The sequence below is a fragment of the Lingula anatina genome, chromosome 1 (assembly GCF_051362555.1).
Source record: "Lingula anatina isolate TDL-2025a chromosome 1, LinAna3.0, whole genome shotgun sequence".
Classification (NCBI taxonomy): Eukaryota; Metazoa; Brachiopoda; class Lingulata; order Lingulida; family Lingulidae; genus Lingula; species Lingula anatina.
The window spans coordinates 20,222,610-20,243,852 of NC_141767.1; the positions used below are offsets into that span (position 1 = coordinate 20,222,610).

The 21,243-nt window shown below is 33.8% G+C and overlaps 3 protein-coding genes across 7 annotated transcripts; 1 reads left to right on the top strand and 2 right to left on the bottom strand.

Moving 5' to 3' along the window:
• Positions 1 to 30: 30 nt before the first annotated feature.
• LOC106179746 (Rieske domain-containing protein) lies at positions 31 to 4,724 on the bottom strand. Of its 3 annotated transcripts, none has more exons than XM_087000998.1 (5): positions 4,656 to 4,724; positions 3,503 to 3,635; positions 2,919 to 2,953; positions 2,583 to 2,666; positions 31 to 2,240 (listed from the first exon to the last, which is right to left on the bottom strand). In XM_087000998.1, exons 1-5 carry the CDS (start codon positions 4,707 to 4,709, stop codon positions 2,058 to 2,060), a joined length of 489 nt encoding a protein of 162 aa, XP_086857124.1. In that variant the 5' UTR covers positions 4,710 to 4,724; the 3' UTR covers positions 31 to 2,057. The 3 variants fall into 3 exon arrangements, with proteins under 3 accessions (XP_086857124.1, XP_013418934.2, XP_086857125.1); XM_013563480.2 differs by lacking the exon at positions 4,656 to 4,724 and adding an exon at positions 4,062 to 4,117; XM_087000999.1 differs by lacking the exon at positions 2,583 to 2,666.
• LOC106179731 (uncharacterized) lies at positions 3,825 to 13,434 on the top strand. 2 transcript variants are annotated; one of them, XM_013563460.3, is made up of 18 exons: positions 3,825 to 3,865; positions 4,492 to 4,517; positions 4,765 to 4,845; positions 5,085 to 5,143; positions 5,386 to 5,665; positions 6,203 to 6,295; positions 8,277 to 8,378; positions 8,641 to 8,709; positions 9,218 to 9,322; positions 9,615 to 9,741; positions 10,022 to 10,082; positions 10,229 to 10,295; positions 10,529 to 10,653; positions 11,019 to 11,139; positions 11,476 to 11,612; positions 11,810 to 12,024; positions 12,324 to 12,409; positions 12,766 to 13,434. In XM_013563460.3, exons 1-18 carry the CDS (start codon positions 3,840 to 3,842, stop codon positions 12,807 to 12,809), a joined length of 1,824 nt encoding a protein of 607 aa, XP_013418914.2. In that variant the 5' UTR covers positions 3,825 to 3,839; the 3' UTR covers positions 12,810 to 13,434. The 2 variants fall into 2 exon arrangements, with proteins under 2 accessions (XP_013418914.2, XP_013418922.2); XM_013563468.3 differs by lacking the exon at positions 6,203 to 6,295.
• Positions 12,891 to 21,025, bottom strand: LOC106179271 (FGGY carbohydrate kinase domain-containing protein). 2 transcript variants are annotated; one of them, XM_013562818.2, is made up of 14 exons: positions 20,767 to 21,023; positions 20,399 to 20,510; positions 19,713 to 19,864; positions 19,040 to 19,128; positions 18,061 to 18,194; positions 17,721 to 17,849; positions 17,213 to 17,304; positions 16,704 to 16,811; positions 16,289 to 16,350; positions 15,929 to 16,085; positions 15,585 to 15,659; positions 15,056 to 15,176; positions 14,495 to 14,589; positions 12,891 to 14,138 (listed from the first exon to the last, which is right to left on the bottom strand). In XM_013562818.2, exons 1-14 carry the CDS (start codon positions 20,944 to 20,946, stop codon positions 13,998 to 14,000), a joined length of 1,647 nt encoding a protein of 548 aa, XP_013418272.2. In that variant the 5' UTR covers positions 20,947 to 21,023; the 3' UTR covers positions 12,891 to 13,997. The 2 variants fall into 2 exon arrangements, with proteins under 2 accessions (XP_013418272.2, XP_086857123.1); XM_087000997.1 differs by lacking the exon at positions 16,704 to 16,811 and having other exon boundaries at positions 20,767 to 21,025.
• Positions 21,026 to 21,243: the final 218 nt, after the last annotated feature.

The following is a 21,243-nucleotide window of genomic DNA, read 5'->3' on the forward strand; positions in this document are numbered from 1 at the left end:
CTGATGGTGAAAACCATGACCAGAGCAAAATTATCTTAGGGAGAATGCCCCAATGCTTTATTTTACTCAAAATAATTTGCACTAATATAAATACAACCTTAAAAAAGCACTTGAAAGCTGCATGTAAGATTTCTTTAAAATAAACATTTTCAAAAATACTACACTGTAACCTTCTTATGGCAACCATTTGTAGCAAAACTTAACACCTTATCCAAAGAGTATTTTAATACATGACTATAACAACATCATAGGATGAAAATGTTTTCATATATGCAGCAAACCCTATTCCAATGACAAGATTGAGTAATATGGCACAAAGCATCTGCATAAGCTTTTAAGCAAGATGTAGCCTATATAATAATGAAAAACTATCAAAATATATACTACCCATTACTGTAGGAAATAAACTGGCCTTGAGATTATCAGTTTATCAGCTAGAAAACACCATAAACATATATGTATTCAAATTGCTTACACTTTTTTTGTCAAAATGTTAAAGTCTTAATATCATGCTTTTCCCCCAACTTTTCAATGGCTTACCTTACAGTAATTCTCTTTCCATTATAGTAATGAAGAAACTCAAACAAGTTTCAGAATATTTCTATGTATCATGTAAACCAAATTTCATCTCCATCAAGCTATATACTATAAGTGTATAAATGAATGTCTTGGCACAAGATTATACAATGAGCATAAAATGACTAAAACAGAACCCATTTGAATAAATATTTTGCAGCATACTTAGTGGTATATAATATAAAATACTGTGCACAGTTAATTACTTAAAAAGCATCACAGGTTTGATAGTATACGACATCTCCCCCAATCCCAACCACTGCAAAATCAATTCTAAGTACCATTTGGTATTCATGAGTATATATATATAAAATATGCTCAGTTGTGCGTCTTTTTCCCCCTTGTTAGAAAGGAGGGGTGTGTGTGAATCCACCACATAATTAAGTATTTGAAGTGTACTGATACTTGGAAACGGAGTACAAGGGCATCTCTACATATAAAGCAGCATATGTTGCAAAGAGAATGTAGATATATAACTAAAATGACTGAAAGCATAATGTTCATAATAACTAGATCCAGATTCAGGCATATCCTTTAAAACTAATAGTTAATCATTATCACTGGACCTATACATATGGAGATATTTGGGTTTTCATAACATCAAAAGTCTGGGTGATGCATTTATTTCTTATTTGTATTTATTTCAGTATGTATGTAGTATGTTCTAGTCTGAGTGTGTAAAATAAAAGTGAAGTGTTCAAAGGAACAATAAAAATTAAATGAATGCAATACCCACGGTACAACCATGAAACAACATAATATTTCCCAAAGAGAAAGTAATTTTGGTAGATAAAGTGGTCCACCAGATGCATCACTTAGTCATGCATGTCATGGGGAATTCTGATCTCTGTTTGAATATCCTAAAGGGCATCAAAGGATTGGGGATTGTTGGCAGAGTCACTGTTTGTAAAGTTCATTATCACAATCATTAAACTGCTGAATAATATTCGAATGGAGATCAGGAGAATTCCCCATGACATGGTGTACAGGGGCATATCAAGAGCTATTTTCTGACAGTCTTCCAAATTATCTTTGTTGATCCACCCTCCAGTTTTGACCGTCTTCCGACTGAAAAAATTACATACCTATCTATGTAAACTTGAAAATCTGACAATCTTCTGAAAGACCCAGAAGATGGCCTAAATCCGCCCCTGTTGTACATTGTCATTATAAACCTCAGTGTTCGAGTAGCCACATTCAGTGCCTAGAAGCTTTGAAAGAACACATTATGAACTATTGAGCTCTGCTTGCAAAATGATGGTACACGAAGAAAAAACTTATATCACACAAAACTTATATTTGTAAGACAGGTCTGTGAAAAAAAAATTGTTAAATTTTCCCTTCAATAAGAAATGCTACTTGATCAAAAATGGAAACATTTTTTGGACCACACTAACATAAGCTTGTGAAATTAGACCTAAAAAATGAGCCTTTAATCTACATACTGCCATTCAAAATACACAACTGCTTAATAACATCTATCACATAATGCTGATACTGTTTCTGCCTTCCTCAGTATAAAAGTAATCAGACTCTCTCTTATCAGTTAAGTCTGACAACTCAACATACACATCATCTTCTTTGTCAATTAATCTATGTATTCTTTGTTTTCTACCCAATGTTTTCCACACAGTTTTAGTTTTAGATTTCCTTGGATTAACAGCCTGAAAAGAGGAAACACGGGTTGATATTGCATGTACTACTAATATTTTTTAAGTCCCAAAAAGTTTTGAATTTTACAAGCAAAAAATGTGTGTGTATATATATATATACCTTAATTGGCAAAATTAAAAGTTCACAGCAAATTTGTCACAAACTAAAAGTTTGTGGAAAGGAGTTTGCAGAAAAAAATTGCACTGCTGCTAATTTGTTGCAAATTTGCAAGTACATAAAATTCCTTTTGCAAATTTGTGAACAGTTTGTAGCAGGTCTGATATTTTGCTAAGGGACGTCATACATGTCTTTTCCTTTGCGAGAGAACGAGAAAGAGAGAGTGTGTGAGTTACCTCTTCGTAAATGCATTCCCCTGTGCTAAGTGTTATTGAATATTTGTGAAAAGGACATACTATGCAACTTCTTCCACCAAGCTCCTTATGAAACAGACAAAAATATAAATATGTTATAACACCAAATACAACAAAAGAAGAAAAGCAGGGTCAACCATTTTTTTAAACTGCTATTGCTTTTAAGCTCTTTGAATACTCTGAATTTTGCATTAACATATGCAACATGAAAATTGATGCTTAATCTGATAAGCATCAACAAAACTCCAAGCACAGTAGACCATACCAGGATTTTAATCACAATATTTAAGAAATTATTCTTTCAAAAAATGTAAGTACCTCTATATCACCTTCAAACAGTGAGCCCCCTTGGTCTGAAGTGGAAAAAAAAAACATTCAAGAACACATATACAACAACATTTCCACTGAATATGTATAACATTTCAATTTAACAGAAAAAGTATACATGTATGTGTCTAAACAAGAGATAAAAAGTGTAACCATTACTTATGAATTACTTTACATGGTTGAAAGTTGTAAATAATGAAAATCATGAAAAAGTAGCTTGCAGTTTCTTATCACATTTAGAACACATAAAAAAACTATCAAAATGAAGACTGAAAAGATTCCTGATATCAGGTTTAATCCTGAAAACTTTTTCTCATGCTTATGCTAAATACTAATGAAATGTGCTAGTATTTCTAACAAAAACATGTTAACTGCAGTATGTAGACAATTAATTGCAATGTTAAACCCTGGGGGGTTAATTCACCTTAAAGATAAAATGTAAAACTAAGAAAAAATTTCATAACAGAAAAATTGTTGACATAATGTGGATTAATCTGCATAAATTAGGTGATCACATCTAATCCTTTAAAGCTTTATAAGATAAAATTCAAAGAAATTAAAACAGAAAAACATACGGTAACATAAAGCATCAATAGCATGAAGTTTGCCTTTGGTAGAATACACAATGATAATTTCTCTATCATTAACTGTTATCTTCGTTTTCTTTGCCTTCACCAAATCTTCCCTTTTTCCAACAAATACTGGTTCCTACAAAGTATTAAATGAAAATTTGTTAAGCATTAAATTAAAAATAAAGAAAATGGGCATACCCACACAATTATTAAAATGCGATCTATAACTATATAGTATGTGAAAGCTATACAGAAATAATAAAACATAAAGCAGATAGTCTCAGCTAGCAGTCGGACAGTTGATTGTGTTTCATGGCAGGTTCCCTCAATACATGATTCTATGCAGCTGTTTATTGACCTTGGAAGGTGAGTTACTAATTTTAGCAGTCTCTGTCACCGCAACTTCACTATTTACTGTACCTCGGACTGCGTGAACTGCTCTTTCTCTGCAACATTCCAACTCTAAATGTTGTAGATGTACAACAAATGCAGCCTTTGGCCTAGGTCTCAATAGTGTTGCTTTCACCAGCGGCTAAGTTGCATAGTATTTGTTCATTCTTACCTGCATTGGTGGTGCAGACGGACTTTCAGCCATAATTGTTCATTTTACATTCAATTACGAATATGCATATAGTTTCGTACTTCAAAATTTCTTTCTTTTACTAATATAATCTTAAACTGATCAAATTCATATATTAAAAAGTATGCAAAAACTTTTGAATGTGTGTATATTTATATATCTGTCTTATTTGCTTTGTTAAAAGTTTAACTAAAGATACGAATTTAAGCAAATTGTTCATTCGTACAAATGCACAGGGAGTGGGGGTAGGGCTACTGTTGTCAGGACGTCCATCAAGTTAGACTCAATTCGATGTTTTTTATGACATTTTTTAGTAATATAAGTTAATAACATTTTCGACTTATAAGTAATTTGGGGAAAAAATCCGATCTGTATTAACTATTTCTTCGTCCCTGTGTGTATTTTGTTCCAGAAAAAACATGGCGGACATCAATACAGGTGAGCGCGAATTACCAAGAAAAAAGGAAATGCCTGAAAAATGTAGTCTGTTTAACTTGACTTGTTTGAGCTTTAGTAACTTGAGCGTTAACGGGAATGCTGCAAATATGTAAAATAAATTATAAGAATTTACATTACCGTAGCTCTGTCATTAAATCCTGTTGTAGAATGATTGTTTTTCACATTGGTCATCACTCAGCAATGCATCAAATCGGCTAGTATTTATTTGTTTTCTTCTTATTTGAAGAAAACAAGTCGCCAGGCAAACGCCATGTTTTTGGACAGGGAATGTCAGAAAGGGTAGCACAGGGATCTGAAAATAGTCAGGGTTTGTGGAATTATTTCTAAATCCTACATCAGATGTGTATTGTATTTCATTATGTGAATAAAAATGTCATCTTAGTAATATATAATATATGGGCATTTCGGGTTTAGGACTAATAAGTATGATGTTCCAAGTACTAGAAAATTGTTGTGAATGACAGTAATAACTTTTAATTTCATTTTCCATCAAAACTAATTATACAGTTTCTTTTAAAAACTTGTTTCACTTATTCATCTTTACAGAAAATTTGCCAAGTCAGGGTTTTCTGTTTGGCCAAGGAATGTCACAAAGAGTAACAAAGGTACAGTGACCTTTTCTAAGAGAAAATGTTCATTTGTAAGGTGTGCATGTGTGTAAGTGTGTGTGTATGTGTGTGTGAGTGTGTGTGTAAATATTTCATTCCCCATGTTTTGTAACATTCTATCAAGATGTTTTTCATTTTTTTAATATATAGAATTAAAGGAAATGATTAAATTTTGTTGTACAATGTTATGATAGATAATACATACTCATACTTGTAATAGAATCTTTTTCTGTGTTCAGGCTGCAACAGAAACAAAAGATGAAACGACCTCAGAAAAGAAAGAGACAGTGCACCATGCAGCCCCTAGCAGTTCTGGTTCAGGCTCTCAGCTGTTTTCTTCACAGTTGCCTTCTTCACCTGAAACTGGCACAACACGTCATCCTCTCTCTGCCACTTGTGGAAGCTTTGCCTCATCTGGTGCTACATCTGGGTTTACATCTTCCTCTGCAGCAACATCTGGTGTTGCTCGTCCATTCGGAGGGTTCAGACCTGTCACTGCTCCAATGACTGGAAGCACTGGTAAGTTGTATCAAATGGCATATTTTTCTCTTCATTTTTAGATCCTCATTGCTAAATGTCCATTTTCATTTTATTGTGACAATTTTTTCTGAATTTCAACTTTGTCTCTTTCTTTAAAATCAGCTTTTTTAGTCATCATTCTTTTAGTTATCTACAGGAGATAATGACTATTGTAACAACTATGTGATAAAAGTGCATTTATGCCTTTGGACTGTCCTGTTACAGTACAGGAGTAGAAATTCATAATTTTCACCAGCCCACTGACCATTTAATATAAGTTTTCATTTTTTTTTTGCCCAGTATGTATGCTATATGCGGTCTCAGCAGAATTGAACATTATGCAGATCTCCCCTTTGCTCATCGTAGGTTTCAACATTCATTTGATCCCAACCATTTTCATGAATTATTTCTGGAAATATATTACTGATCCCCTGGTTAGCAGGCCAGTATGAATTTCTAAGCCTACAGAACACATAATGATAATAATAAAAATGCCATTGAAGCCTTTGTTTCTTGCTCTGCTCACTCACTATATAGTTGGGCAGCATGGAGGCAGTCACTCCCCATACACTGCCTCAGAAGCTCCCTATGGGTCACATATGCCAAGAACATTTACAGGAGTGCCAGGAGGTATAGTTTATAACTGGACTTCTGCTTCTTGCTTCTTCACCACATGCTGAAATGCATCAGTTTTTAACCTTACCTTTATCAATTATCATGTCAATTTAGTTGGTTATACCCAGTGTCACATGATTTTTGGTTTCTGCCTACTACAAAGGGAATTTTCAATCATCAATGTTTCCCTCATTATTTTCTTTCTCCAGTATTGTAATTTACCCAGTTGCATGCCTCCTAGCCATTTTCTCATGATTTCTGTTTTCCATGTTTTGGTGACATTTAAAAAGTACTAGTAAGCATTGGCAAGATTTCATTGACAAATTGACATTATTTGGTGTGGCAGATTTGTTCATTTAAGCTATCTACATGTATCTCCAGCTATCTATTTACATGCTTGTATGTATATGTTATGAAACTGCTTAAATTATGTGGCACAATTGGCAAATGTGCATTTCTCTCCCTGTCATTTTTTGCTAGACATTTTTTGCACTGAAAATATATTTCAGAAGTTACAAGCATGAAGTCATGAGCCCTCCCCCTCCCCCCCAATATCTTTTTTAATTAAGTGTCTTCTTTTTTTCCACAATTCCACTAAAATCTAGGTATGCCTAGGTGGTTGAGAGTGCCTACTTCCCCTTGCCCACTTTAGATTTTTTCTTTTTTTGGCCAAGGGTGAATCATTGCCTGCATATGAGCATAAATTATTTAATCTGTGGCAGCACTATTCTGAATGCCATTGGATACTATCCTGGCTTGTTATTACTGCTTGTGTAGCATGGTTATCTAACTTTCTTTTTGCCAAATACTGTGCAGAAAGCTGAAATTGAAAGGTGCAAAATGTGCACTAACGGCATAAGTCGCAGCTGTTAGCAGAATTGTCGTTGGAAGTGGGGCTGTGTGAAACATTTTTAATCTAAAATAAAAAAATGGGTGTATGTTATAGCACTGAACATTGTAAACTTTGTAAGGAGTGGGGATGGTATTGAATGCTGTTAGCACACTGTGAGTGAGGGCGGGTGTATTTTACTGAACTCTGTTAACACGCTAATATGATAAGAGATGGTGAAGATCAGTTGGATTGTGTTCAAGGTCATGTTACATGCCAAAACTGTTCACATATAATATCACTTTTCTTAAACAAGCATCACTTGTGTTTTTATTGGTACTTTTTCATGATCATGGTATTTTGCCTTCAGCTTCTTTATTAGCATGTGATTGCCACAGGCCAGATGTGTTTATTTTGGGTGCATAATGTCTCCTTTCTCAGCAAAAATTTATAACACGTCCTATCAACCAACTAACTAACCAATTAACTAACTTTTGTATCTATTTTTAAGACCTCAGACATCAAATTGTGATTAGTATTACAAAAGCAGTATAACTTAACTTTCAGTTAATGATTCTTGTACGTATATTTCTGTTATTATTTGCCTTAGCTTTCTATTGAGAGAACAGCTGCATAATTATATGTAGGCGTTACTTGCTTACTTGCACTTAAAGTAGAGCTACATGTATGAAGATTAAGTGTTAAGTCATGTCTGCACGTTCAAGACCATGAGGTTGTTCTTTATGTGTCATTTTGTCAGTCTTATATTCTGGGTCTCTCAAGCATGGTTTTGTTATATTAGCACAAATAACAGGGTTTCTACTGGATTTGAACTTGAAGATTATTTAGGTTACAATCTGAAATTATTTGGGTATTGCTTAGTTATTTTGAGGCACTGTACAAGAAAGTAGAGGTCATTTACATAAATGTGTCTGAATAAGCTTAGTGAAAATTTTTTAAAGCAATCTTAATGAACATGTCAATGGCATGGAAATGAAACGAAAGTGAAATACTTAAAATTTCTTTCCCCCAAAAGGGTTAAATTGAAAAAAATATTGCATGCTATTAAGAGCCGAGCAATTATCTTTACGACATAAGACCTTATTGTCTTATGTGAAATTTTGTATCAATGATAAATGCTCATTAGAAATACATTTTTGTTCTCAGGGGTCTTGGCTCCTAGTAAATTTGCACCTAACCCTTTTGCATCAAGGCCTGCAGAGTCAGGAGTGTCCTCTACATCTGCACAGTCATCAGACTCAGAGTCAGGTAAAGTATTATTAAATGAAAAGGAATTTTTGGGTTAATGAGGTTATTTATTTACATGTATATAGTTCATTTCTTTCATCAAATATCCCCGTTCAAGTTTAAGATATGATTGTACATTACACAACTTCAGAACATTTAAAATTTGAAATAAAAAAATGTCAATTTATTGATTCTTATTATTAAATTATTTTTTTTCGAATTAAAATTTCATATCTTTAAAAAAAGGCAAATGAGTTAACCTTCTCCTGCATTAATATTTCAGAGGAAAGAAAAGAGAGGCCTATAATTGCACCTGCCCACCTAAGAGTTTCCCCTCTTGTGAGGCGGTCTAGTAAGTTTGATTTTTATCTTCATCATGTTGAAGAAAATGTTTTTTAGAGTGTCAGATTGTGTAGGAAAACAAACAAATATTTTCACCTATGCAACTGTGAGTAAACAAGGAGGTACATTACTTCTTGGTGTGAGTAAGTGCGTATTTATGAAAGGTCAACATGTGAAGATGTGAATTGTATGCACAAAACATGCTGTAGTCGAAAGAAAGTTTTAACAATATTTTACTCTATTTGCAGAAATCTTTTCTAGGGTTTTAATTATAGTTATGACATATAGAAAGATTTTCCTTGAAATCACGTAATTTGGAGATTTTAATTTAATTCTGATGATGGCCCTGGATCCCCAGCTGATTAAGTGTTTGGCCCTAAGATAAATGCTCAGAGATTTTTTAACCCAGGTGTTTGTTTGGAGACTTAATGGATTAATATTGAACAAATGTGGGATTGGTTTTGTTTTGATTCGGATTGGTTTTGTTTTGATTCAGCATGTTTCTTGATTGATTTTAGATTCATCTTCAAATGAAGCCAATTCATCATTTGCTGTCAGAAACATTCTCCGACCTTCTACTTTAAGTGCACAGACAGCAGAATTAGGGAAAGGATTAAAATCAGGTAATACTCTTTGTGTCATCTCACACTATCAAGAGATAAAATTCAGAAATCCAAGCGAGGTGTGCCCTGCCATCAGTCTATGTCTTGTTTATTTTATGGCTTTTATTAAAAATGAAACTTGACATTTGCTAAATCTGCAGGTTTATTGCATGATATTGTTCAAGACTCATTATTTACCATATTTTCAAAAATATCCAGACAATATTTTTACAGTAGTTGTAAATAAGAACAATGCATTATTTTACTTGTTCTAGTACAGAATGTATAGGTTTTGACTTTTTTCATTTATAAGATGAAGAATCTGAACCGTGTTCAAGTTCAGCAGATGGGGAGAAAACGAAACCGCTGTCACTTTTATCACATCAGTCAGAGGATGGACAAAAAGGAAGCGTGTTTGCATGTGTTGTCACAAAGCCAAGGTGAGTCAAAAAGAGACTAATAGGACACTAAATAACTGATATTTTAATAGTGGTTCTGTTTATATACCCTAATTGTCATTTGTTGTGAACTTTGTTATCTAAGTAAAGAATCAGTAAGTAAGTAGATAATCAGTCAATTTTTTGGAACACACCAAATCTTTCACTAAAATTATTTTGTTAATATTTTTTTTGTTAAATGGTTTGTTATAATGTTTCTTTGAAGAAACAATTTATGCAAGTCAGTGTTTTAATAATTGGAAGTTTGTATTTGATTTTTCAGTTCTACGGAAACTGAAGGCCAAAAATTTGTTTTTGGTCAAAAAATGGATGAAAGAGTGGTTGTAAGTACTTCTCATGTAAATTTGTAGTCAGACACAATTTCAGTTATATTAAGTACCTTGATTTCTTTTACATATAATTTATATTTGAATATTGTATAATTTTGATAAATCTGAAATGTGCATGCAATATTTATGATTTATTTCAGAATGCTCCACTCTCTCCTGCTGCAGAGCCAAGTGAAAACACATTTGAAGAAAAAGCCAAATCTGAAGGTAGGAGTGTCACCTTGTCAACCAGTTAGTAATACATAAGAGAATTCATTTTGAATTTTTATTAGATTGATTAAAGCAGTGTATGGGTATGATGGAGCAAAGAGAAAGTTGATTATTAAAATGTCTTGTCTATGTAAAGGCATAGCAGCAGAGGCAGAAACTATTCAAATTACATCTTAATTAGGGTTCATCATAGAAAACGCAAATTGAACGTAAATTTTTGTTCATCTTAGAAAACACAACTCCTACCAAGACTCTGGAGGAATCTGCCAATGAGTACCAGGCGAAACAAGCTATTAAAGAATATAAAGAGGTGGAAGTTGTTACAGGAGAGGAGGAGGAATCCAATGTTTTTCATGTGAGTTGGCCGTGAATTATCATGTGAATTTGTGTATAAAGCACTTATCACTTTACATGTTCAGGATACAAGTTGTTTTAACAATTTAAACATTTTAGAATGTGCAGGATTAGTAAGAAATATCATGATAGCTGCTCTATTTTATTTTATTTTAAAAATGTGGCAAATTTGAATTATGGACTGGTTTTACATCTTGTAGAGAAGCGCTTAAGTTTCAGTGAAATTATTAAATTGAAAACTTAAACAATGTTGAATGTTCTTTAAAAATGTCAGAATCTGATTCAGTTTATTTTATTTTGATTAAAGTCACAGTGGTAATAAAAATATTAAGGCATGTTATCCATTTTGCATATTTTATTTTCCAGAACTATTGTAAACTATTTGTATTTGACAAAAGCACACAGGCATGGGTAGAAAAAGGTCGAGGGCATTTACGTCTTAATGACTCTTTACCAGATGAAAATAGGAAATTCCACTCTAGACTAGGTAAAAAGAGGGTACTAAATTCAATAGGTTTCAAAGAATGTTGAAAAATAATCTTTGTCAAACTACCAATGATCCAATAGAATCTTTAATTATCTACTAGATGAAAAGCACAAGTACTTTTTCATTTTAACCTTTTGCCTAGGTTTTATTCATATATATAATCCAAGCAAGTTCAGGTTTCATAGAGTGTCATGTAATAAGACCTGTTAGGGTTAAAGTTACAGTTTGAGCTCAAGGGTATGATTATAGTTTAAATACTGAAAGGACATTCAAAATGTTGGCAGGATTTATGTCCATATAACTTCACCACAGTTAGTGTGTACATTGTCTTTTCAGTGATGAGAACAACTGGCAGTTTACGCGTGGTATTGAATTGTAAGATCTGGTCTGGGATGTCAGTGGATAGAGCCAGTCATAAGAGTGTTAGGATAACAGCTCTGGAAGAAGACGGACTCAAAGTTTACTTAATAATGGTAGATATATGGCTTTCTTCCTTTTGTTGAAGACTGAATAAATATTTTAATATAATAAAATAAATAAATAAATATAAATGAATAATTAATATTGATTGATATTGATATTGATATTGATTTTTTGCTTATTGTGATATGAAAGAAAAATCCACAGGAAAATGTGAAAGAAAGTTTCATCATTCATTTTGACTTTTTAGGCCACTCCTAAAGATACAGAGCAGCTATTCAGGGCAATAGACTGGAGGGTACAGCAACTTAAAGTTGCCGAGGAGACAGAAGCCAAGACAGCAGAAACAGTGGCGTCAAACTCAGAAAATGGAGTAGGTAGTCATTCACACCACAGCAAGAGAAAAGTGGAAGACAATGAGACAGAAGCAACAGGAGGTGTGGAAGTGCCTTCAAAAAAATCCAGGTATGCTTGGCATGGTGTATGGTTTTACAACCTTCTGAAATGAAACATTTTAGTTTTGTTGCAATTTTACATAAGCGATTTCTGTAATAGGCCCCTTAATTTATGCTAAGAGAATCATTTAGAGATATATATAAATGACAATTTTAAATATTTTTGGTCAGTGAAATTCATTTGCAGTACCTCAGTGGTCAGTAAAATGTCTTTTAATGAAAAAAATGTTTACTTACAAACAAAGCCTGCAGATGAAGTTGTAATTGTGCAAGGTATATGTATGGACATCTTATTCTATATCATTTCAGACAGAGCAGCAGTCCTGAAGATTCTGACAGACCATTAGACTCGCAGGAAGAGTCCAACTGTGACAGTCTACTAGATGTTGACTCTGGTAAGAACCATTTTACTCAAAAACATTGCCTCTTGGATGGAATGATTTAGATTCAACACTGGGTTCTTGGGACAAAAGACAGGGCTTCTGTTGATGACCAAAACCTATCCTCGGCAGCTTTCGGCAGAACTGTGTTTTTGCGGCTTATCTTAGATTTAGTCTGTATTTTTGTTCATTTTTTTAACCATATTTACAAGGGGCAGGCAGTGGTGATATATATTAAGCATCAAAAGGAAGTAAAAAAGGACCCAGAGTGAAGTAAAAATAGTTTTATATAATTGATGATTATGTTTTGTTTTACTTTAATGTTCTGTCCAGCTTGTAAATTGAATTTCATGTTTTTCTTTTGTTTACAGCATCAAATTCAAGTTACAGCCTTCAGTCCACGCCAGGACAGTAAACCCTGTGGATATTGACTGATTTGTTACTGAGTTGGGAACTCACACTGTTTATTGCCATGCTACAAGAATCAGTTCCAGCCTGGAGAGCTATGCCATTTTATTACTTGGTAGTGAAATGGGAATCACAACCTAAAAACAGGCACCAGATACAGATGATCTGGTTTACTGTTGAAATTGGCTTTCTTCCAGTTGTTATTGAGCTAGAAACAGGCAAATTTCTTTCTGTTATCACTCTGTTAAAGAATAAGTCCAGGACTGGAAACCTGCATACATGCAGTATTACTTGGTAGTATAACACAGTTCTGTCAATTACTGCTTGAATGGTGTAGTTCTGTGAGGATAGAATATCTCAGAAGCCAGTGACAATCACAACAATTCACATTCTGCTAGAAGCAGTGCATCCACTAGCCAACACGGTGAAACTGGTGTTAGATGTATTGCAATGGTTAAACATCTTGCATTGGGATTAGTTAGTGAGCAAGCACAGCAGTTGACTTTGCTGCAAGCTTAGATAAAACACGTCCATCTTTGAATTGGTTTACAATTAGACTGTCTAAAAATCCGATGCTTCAAAAGTGAAAAGAGCACATGCTCCCTGCAATGATGAAATTCAGTTGTCAATGAGCAGAATCGACAGTATTTTTTATCAAACATATTTAGTTCTAAGCCTTTATCTACCACCAGTGGTAGATGAACAGAAAATAATATTATTGTAATGCTGTTTGTGACAGCATGGGGAATAAAAATCGCTCTTTACAGTTAAAATAAAATAAAATGCAAAATTTTGGACAAAAAAGAAGATGCTTTAGTTCTGTCACTTCTAAATTGCTTTGCACATTTTATTTCAGTAAACAACCAAAAATTAAAATTTCTTCATATGACTTTGGGCATGCAGCCCCCCCCCCCCTCCCTAAAAAAAAATAAATAAAAATACAAGATCTTTGTAGTAAATATGAGTTGAACCCCTAAAAAGTTTAAACTCTAAAATTAATATAATGTGTCCATTCACAGGTAATGAATGGCTCTTTTCTTCCTGCAATTTACTGCATTTGTCTTAAAGTAGACCTGTTTTATATGAAAATTTTTAAGTGTAGTGAATGGCCTCTATGGAAGCACCAAAAAGTATCTAAAGAAGGCAAAAGAAATGCCACGTAGACCCCACATTTCCCTGCAAGCCACTGTGGCAGTCAGTGTGTCATTATCTTGTTGTATTCTCTCTGATGTTCCAACATTTTCAAAAACACCTGATATTTCCTCTTGTGAAAATCTTGACTTTGTTCCTGAGGATACACAATTTTTCCAGCTCCACACATCTTTGCCATGGCATCCTACAATGTTACAATTTTATTACTGTACTATTGTTACAGTAGTAGCCCAGAGTTTAACAAGATGTAATTACATTTTGGCATTTGCAAAAAAATTAACATATTAGCTTAAAAAAGTGTTTTTCAGTCTTAAAATATTAACAAAAACTTTTAACCAGTATAATTTAATATAATTTATACTCTTTTTAAATAGAATACAGTATTTCATAATCTTTTAATAGAACTCGCGCAGTATATTATGTTAAAAGCTGTTTACAGGTTGTGGCATTAATAAAAATTCAAGCTGATACATCTGAAAAATGAACACATTATCAACCATAAAGGACTGCCTGTGGGGCCATGTTTAAGCTCCAGCCTACCTGAATTGAGTTAAAGTCTCCAGATGCAAGTGCCCCCAGTACTGCTGAACCTAACAAGACTGACTCTGTTTGGTCTGGCAGCATTATTGGTATACCTGAATGAAATGTGAGAAAGAAAGAAAAATATTTTACAGCAATACAAAGCCATGTATCACATAATTCCACATACGTTTATATTTAGAGAAGTAATATAATATCTGTATGAATCCCACACTGAAATTCTGGAACTGGAACCTGTGCACATTTCTAATAGCAGATCTATTCTGATCTTTTACTAATCAGACACAAAAGTGTTTTAAAAAGATGCCATTTTATCTGGCTATGTCTCCATAAAATTTATATTTTAGGAAGCTTTGTGTCCCTTCTTTATAGGTACTAATTCATTTCATAGTTCTACACTGTAAAAAAGGTAATGGTCAGTGAAAAAAGGGAGGGGGGGGATTCAGGGTGCATGCTCTCCAAAAGCTTCCATAAATCAAGAAGAGTAAGAAAATGAAGCTAGCCATGTGATCTCTCCCCCTCCAAGGGTCCCCTCTGACCCACAACAAATATCCAGCTTACCAGTGACATCTGCATGAGTTTGTACATATACCGAGTTCTTGGCCAACCCACCACACATAAACATCATCTCAACCTGGTGTCCTGCAGCCTTCAATGCTTCTAGAATGTGCTTTGTACCATACTGAAAGTAAAATGGGTAATACTTACTGTTTAAACTTAAGTTTTAAATTACACAGTATAATTTTCTAAACAATTTTGGATAGGGTATACACTGGTGATTAATAGATAATTGCTGAAATAACCAGAATCTTTTGCTATATTACATGTAAGATTAACATGATTGTATGCCTGTAATGTATTCTTTAGTCCTTTGTTACATTAAGTGAATTTGATAACCATACAGATATCTACTGAAAGACTACTGAAAGCATGCATGTTACTTTCATGTTATACTTATTTTAATACAATTCAGAAAGCAATAAAACATTATCATTGAGAACATAACATGGATATCACATAATCTTAAAAAATATCATATAAATATCAATACTGATAATCAAAAGTCAAAATGATTTAAATTGGTCCTTACTGCTAATGCCTGTATTGTTGCCAAATAATTGCATGCCAATTCCTCTACACCACAGGCTAATGTCAGTCCACTGATCTAATAAAAGAAAGAGTTTTAGTTTTGTAATACCATCATGAAAAACACAAAAAGAAGATCCTGAAATATATTGTAGTTTGAAATTTACCTTATTGAATGATAGCTAGTGCTTAATCACACTGAATCACAAAGTACATCAGCCTCATCAGTTATTTTTAATATCAAACTTCTTTTTTATTGAATAGAAATGTAAAATTATGATTGAAAGGAACTGAACTTGTCAACTATTATCATAACAAGTTGTTTAAACCATTTAAAATACACTTAACCATTCCCTTTAAGGTAGAATCTGCCAGGGGTGATCGGTTGCCATGGAAATCTGGCCACATGTGTAAGTCACGAGTCAACTCTGCACTATGACTTAAACCTTGCTTTTCTGCCATTGATTGAATCAGCTGATTCAAATAAACTGACAAATGAATACCCCTAAAAAACCCAAGGACATAATATGAACGGTCATATCAAAAGTTTGTTGACGAAACTTTTGTTAAGGTGTAAGGAAAAGCGGAAAAGAAATACAGACTTTCCTGTATACATTGGTCTTTCCATCTTTCATGATTATGTGCTACAGTGCTTTTTAGAATTTGAGAAAAAGTCACATTTTTGTAAAAATTAATAAATTTTCCTACTCTTTCTCTGCTCTCTGAAGGGCTTCTGAATAGGCTGGGTGTGTTTCCACAATGTGGTCTATCTACAACAGAGATTTAATGTATGACAATTTCAAAATATATGAAAAGCACTTCTCGATAAAAGGTGACGTCATTATATTTAATTTGAGCCAAACATATTGTAACAAGATAAACTTACACATAACCCAATTCTTAAAGTTGCATCCATTCCTACTTGACAAAGTATAATTTCTATGATTAATAAATGCAAAATACTTCTTTTGGTATAGACTACTATTTCCCCGTTTCCCCCAAGCAGTCTTTTTCTACTCATTCATCTGCCTTTCACTTTATTTTTTATCCAGATTATTGTGTAACAGCTAGATACATGTATGCCTCATTTGTGTGGTACCAGTTATAACTGATATATTTTTACCAGCTTCCCACAAGCAGTTTGCCCAGCTTCATTTGTCCAAAACTCTGGCACCATGACGTTATAGAAAGGTCCCCAAACCCCTGGGACAAACACTGGGTCTTTGTTCATCTGGAGATCAATTATACATGATATACATGATTTCTCCTAAATATTTCACCATGTATATAAACAATGTAGAGTGTAAACATACAGACTGGCAAAATAAAACAGCAATATACAATCTCTGAGCCTCTGACAGTCCAGTCCCACATTACTACTGTTAAGAGCATTTTTAAAGAAAACTTATGTTAACTGATACTCACTAAAACATTTATCATAAACATAAATGAAATATGAAAAGTAGTGTCTCAACCCAGGTAAGTAAAACACTGCTTTAAGAAAATTGACACATTACATATTTTCCATAAAATAATGTCTATTACATGACTTATATAGTTATGGTCTCAACAAGTAGAATGCAGAGGTCACTGTTGTCATTTTTGACAACTAACAAGTGACAACTACAGTACCTTCATGTGACATGCAGATGTCCCACTAATGACAGCTATTCTGGATCCCAGTGGAATATGTCTGGTGACTTCTGTCTGACAGCCAATAACCCCTAAAATTCCACATAGATATCATAAAGATGATTTCCTGGAATGATCAAAATACATGCAGACTTCTTACACAATATACGGAGAAGCTTTACAATAAAGTATTTGCATTTGCTTTCATGAAATAAGATTTGTTAAGTTGGGTCCTAGCTTTAACTTTACATAAATGGCATGAATAATAACCATAATACACAATTCCAAAATTTTAAATATACAATTATTCAAAGCTTTTCACACACACTGGTAAATAAAAGATTCAGCAAGGCAGAGGGGCACAAGGAATTTTTTGGACAAAGTCCATTTAACAAAATATGTTGAAGAAAACCCCTTTCTGCCTGTACTAATTTTTCAAAAATTTCACTGTTATACTGTAATGTATGCACATGCCTGCTCCTCTGGATGGACCATTTAGTCAGCATACCTATTCCTCCTGCATGTGCATCTATTATGCCAGTTCCTACTGCCAATGTAGCACGTAGTCCAAGATTTTCGGCTGCGTGCTCAGACAGACCCTCACCACACTGATATCCTGGCATTCTGAAGTCATTACCTTTCAAAAATAGGATGTTAACTCATTAAAAAGCATACACATAGTCAATAATATGTAAAATGAAATTCCAATGCCATTTTGTTTGAAATGTGTTTCACCAAGCGCAATTGGTTTATGTTAAAATAGAGTGCTAAAATGAATGAATTTTAAATTGTTCATTATCCATTTCGAAAGCCAATAAAATATTCCACTGTCTTACTTTGATAATTACCTATTTTTCTGTAGTTGTCTTCTGTCAAATCCTCAAGGCCAATTTGTTTGAAATAATCATTACTCCATGATCCTTCCCCTGGTCTTTCAGGTTGTAGAACATAGGTCCATTTACAGACCACGGAACACAGCGATCTAGAAATACACAGCATTTAAAACTTTATAAAACTTATTTAAATCCTACATTGCAGACAATAATCATCAGGGGATTAGCTAGGGTACTTAACTTTTTTTTTATTGATTCTTTAAACATGTGGTATCTGTGGGAGGGGGGGGGCATAATAGATGGGGGATGGGGTGTCATTTTTTGTTCAAAATGGGTGCCACGACATTATTCATATACCATCCTTTTTTAAATTTTCATGTGTACACTCACTGCATATGAGCTACATCCCTGATTATATTTGTTAACACCTTTCTTGTGAGTTCACCCAAGACATGGAATGCCATATCATTGTAAATGACCTATAGATTTTAAAGTCTGCACATCTCTCCACTGCATTGTGGAGATAAAGAGAGTAAAGCATTTCATTTACAAAGGCATTCCAATTTGGTATTCTGTTTTGTATACCAATGTTCAAAGTGAAATTAATTACAGCAATCCATAAAAAACAAACTGCAAAGGGCAATATTAAAGGGATAATAACTCTTTGTTTTGGTCAAAAAATGAGTTTTCCTGGAGTAAACAACAATTTTCCCATACTTACCAATGGTAACTTAATGAATCCATTTTTACATTCCCTGGTTTTTTTTCTAAAAAGTTTGGTTTATTGTTAAAATCTCTTAAGAGATTTTAACAGAGTATAGCCATCAATGGAGGTCACGTGGTCTAAAGACAAGCTCAGATATCAGAATAATAGCTATAACTGCCGTTTTTGTGGTAAAACAGAATATATTATATTTCTATGAGTTATTCACAATGTTTTTATTGTGAAATATAGATCTCATACAAAGAGTTATTATCCCTTTAAACAACTGACCTTGATAAGCTTCCAGTTGCTTTCCATGTTAGAAAATCTGGCAACTCCATGAAATATTCTGCTTTATCCCAACATTCCATTTTCAGGTTCTGAAAATTTTTAAAAAGTTTAAACATGAATTCTAGGCAATTTAAAGAACAAAAAAATCTAACATGTAAGTTCTGAAAAGCATAAATGCCAAAACAAATCAATGAGTTATAAAAAAACCTAGCCATGGATTAAGTCAAGCCTCTTTTATAAATCTGAGGTGTGGATTACAATATTCTAGATTTAAAATTTGTAAAATTGATTTTGTACAAAATTGCCATCCATTTTGTTACAAAATGATGCCTAAAATTAAACAAAATCAATTATGAAGTATAATGTAAAAATCTATACCTAATAAATGTGCTTAAAACCACCCAGAGCAGAAGACCTTTATAAGCAAAACATTTTTTTCAGAAAATTTCAACACTTTTCTGATTTACAGATTTGAGCTACTCTCAGAATGAAGCTCATATAGAGACTGATGAATTTTACTTTAACAGTAAAATTTCTTTAAAAATTAATAACCTAAAAACACTATAATGTTCTTGGTGTTTTTGAATAGGGTATACCTTTGTGAGAAGTGGAAACTGCTGGAATTTCCAGAAAAATTCATTATTTTTTTAAAAGGTTTAATGCAAATAATAACCTCCTTCAGCCACATGAGCTTGGGTGTTTCCATTTCTGGAGATATAATCCCTCCAACATAGTCCAGCACCCTGTGTTTTGTAGCATTGATCCTGTCTGCTTGATGAGAGGCACGGTGATCCATCCACATTACTATGTTCCTATTAGCATCTCCTGTAGGAATAGTTTTCTTTTATTAACCAAAGGATAGACATAGACATGCAAATGAAAAGCTTACTCAGTAGTTTGAAAGAAATTTAATTTGTCATTTGGTTAATTAACAGAACTCTGGCTTTACCTTGAACAGACTACACACAGAATTCTAAAAGTGACTCTTTTAACTGAGCTCCACATAAGACAAATTAAGACATTATCACTTAGGCAGGGATTCCTTGATCAAGCAGCTATCACCTGCAGACAACCCTTAAGAAAGATGTTGCTTCTGTATTAGACCAAAAGTAGCCATGGCTTCAATTTGTTTGATAGAATATAAAAAAATGTTAACATCAAAAGCCCCCCCCCCCCCTACACACACACACACAACAAGGGTGCCCTGAGAAAGACAGTGATCATTATATCAATACAGCTCCATCTTACAGACACCATAGCTGTGCTAAAGGCAAAGACCACACAATTGTTATCTAAGTCATTAGTTATATTAGTTATATCGATAGTTATATCGATAAATTTTGCTGACAAGTGACATACCTGATGGACTGGCAGTGACTGGCTGTCCATCTTTACCAAGCACCACAAGAGAGCATGTTGAATCAAAACCAATTCCTTTGATTTCTTCCTTGTTGACTTTTGATGTGACTGCCTGAAAACAGAAACATTCACTTTCTAATGCCCCATTAAAAAGACGTTGAAAAGAGACGTGTAAAACCACCCCGATTTTTTTTTTTTTTTTTTTTTTGGGGGGGGGGTGCATTCACTCCCCCTGGTGCAAAAAACATTGGGGTAGATCTATTCTAGAAACGATGAGTGCCTCGTCTGTCCCAACCGCCCTGCAGAGAACATATGGATAAAATTTTAAAATATCTGTTGCTGATAAGCCAATGGGTACAGACTGTTACCTTCACTGTCTTGCAGCACATTGCCCAAACATCTTCAGATGATTGTTCGTAATAACCTGGCTTTGGTTCCCATATCTGTATTGGCTGGCTGGCTGTCGCAAGAATGTCGCCGTCGCTGTTCACGAGTGCCGCTCGTACACTCGCCGTCCCAACATCTACACCGATATAATATCTCCCCATCTTGCGTGACCGGTGCAAGACTCAGGTTATTGTTTACAGTGTGGTAAATCTAGGTCACATAGCTCACTGGTCACAACAAATCACAAGATCACAAGAAACGATTGCTCGTGGATGTCAGGTTTGTCTCAACTAACGCAATCTGTTTGGTGCTGTGCTTTGTGTAAGAAATTGATTGAATTATATTTGAGATTGTATTAAATGTAACGCGTGCTAGAAGGGGAATTGATAGGCTAGATCTAACGATCCACAAAAGCAAAAATGAAATAAATAAATAGATAAATAAATAAAATAAATTAC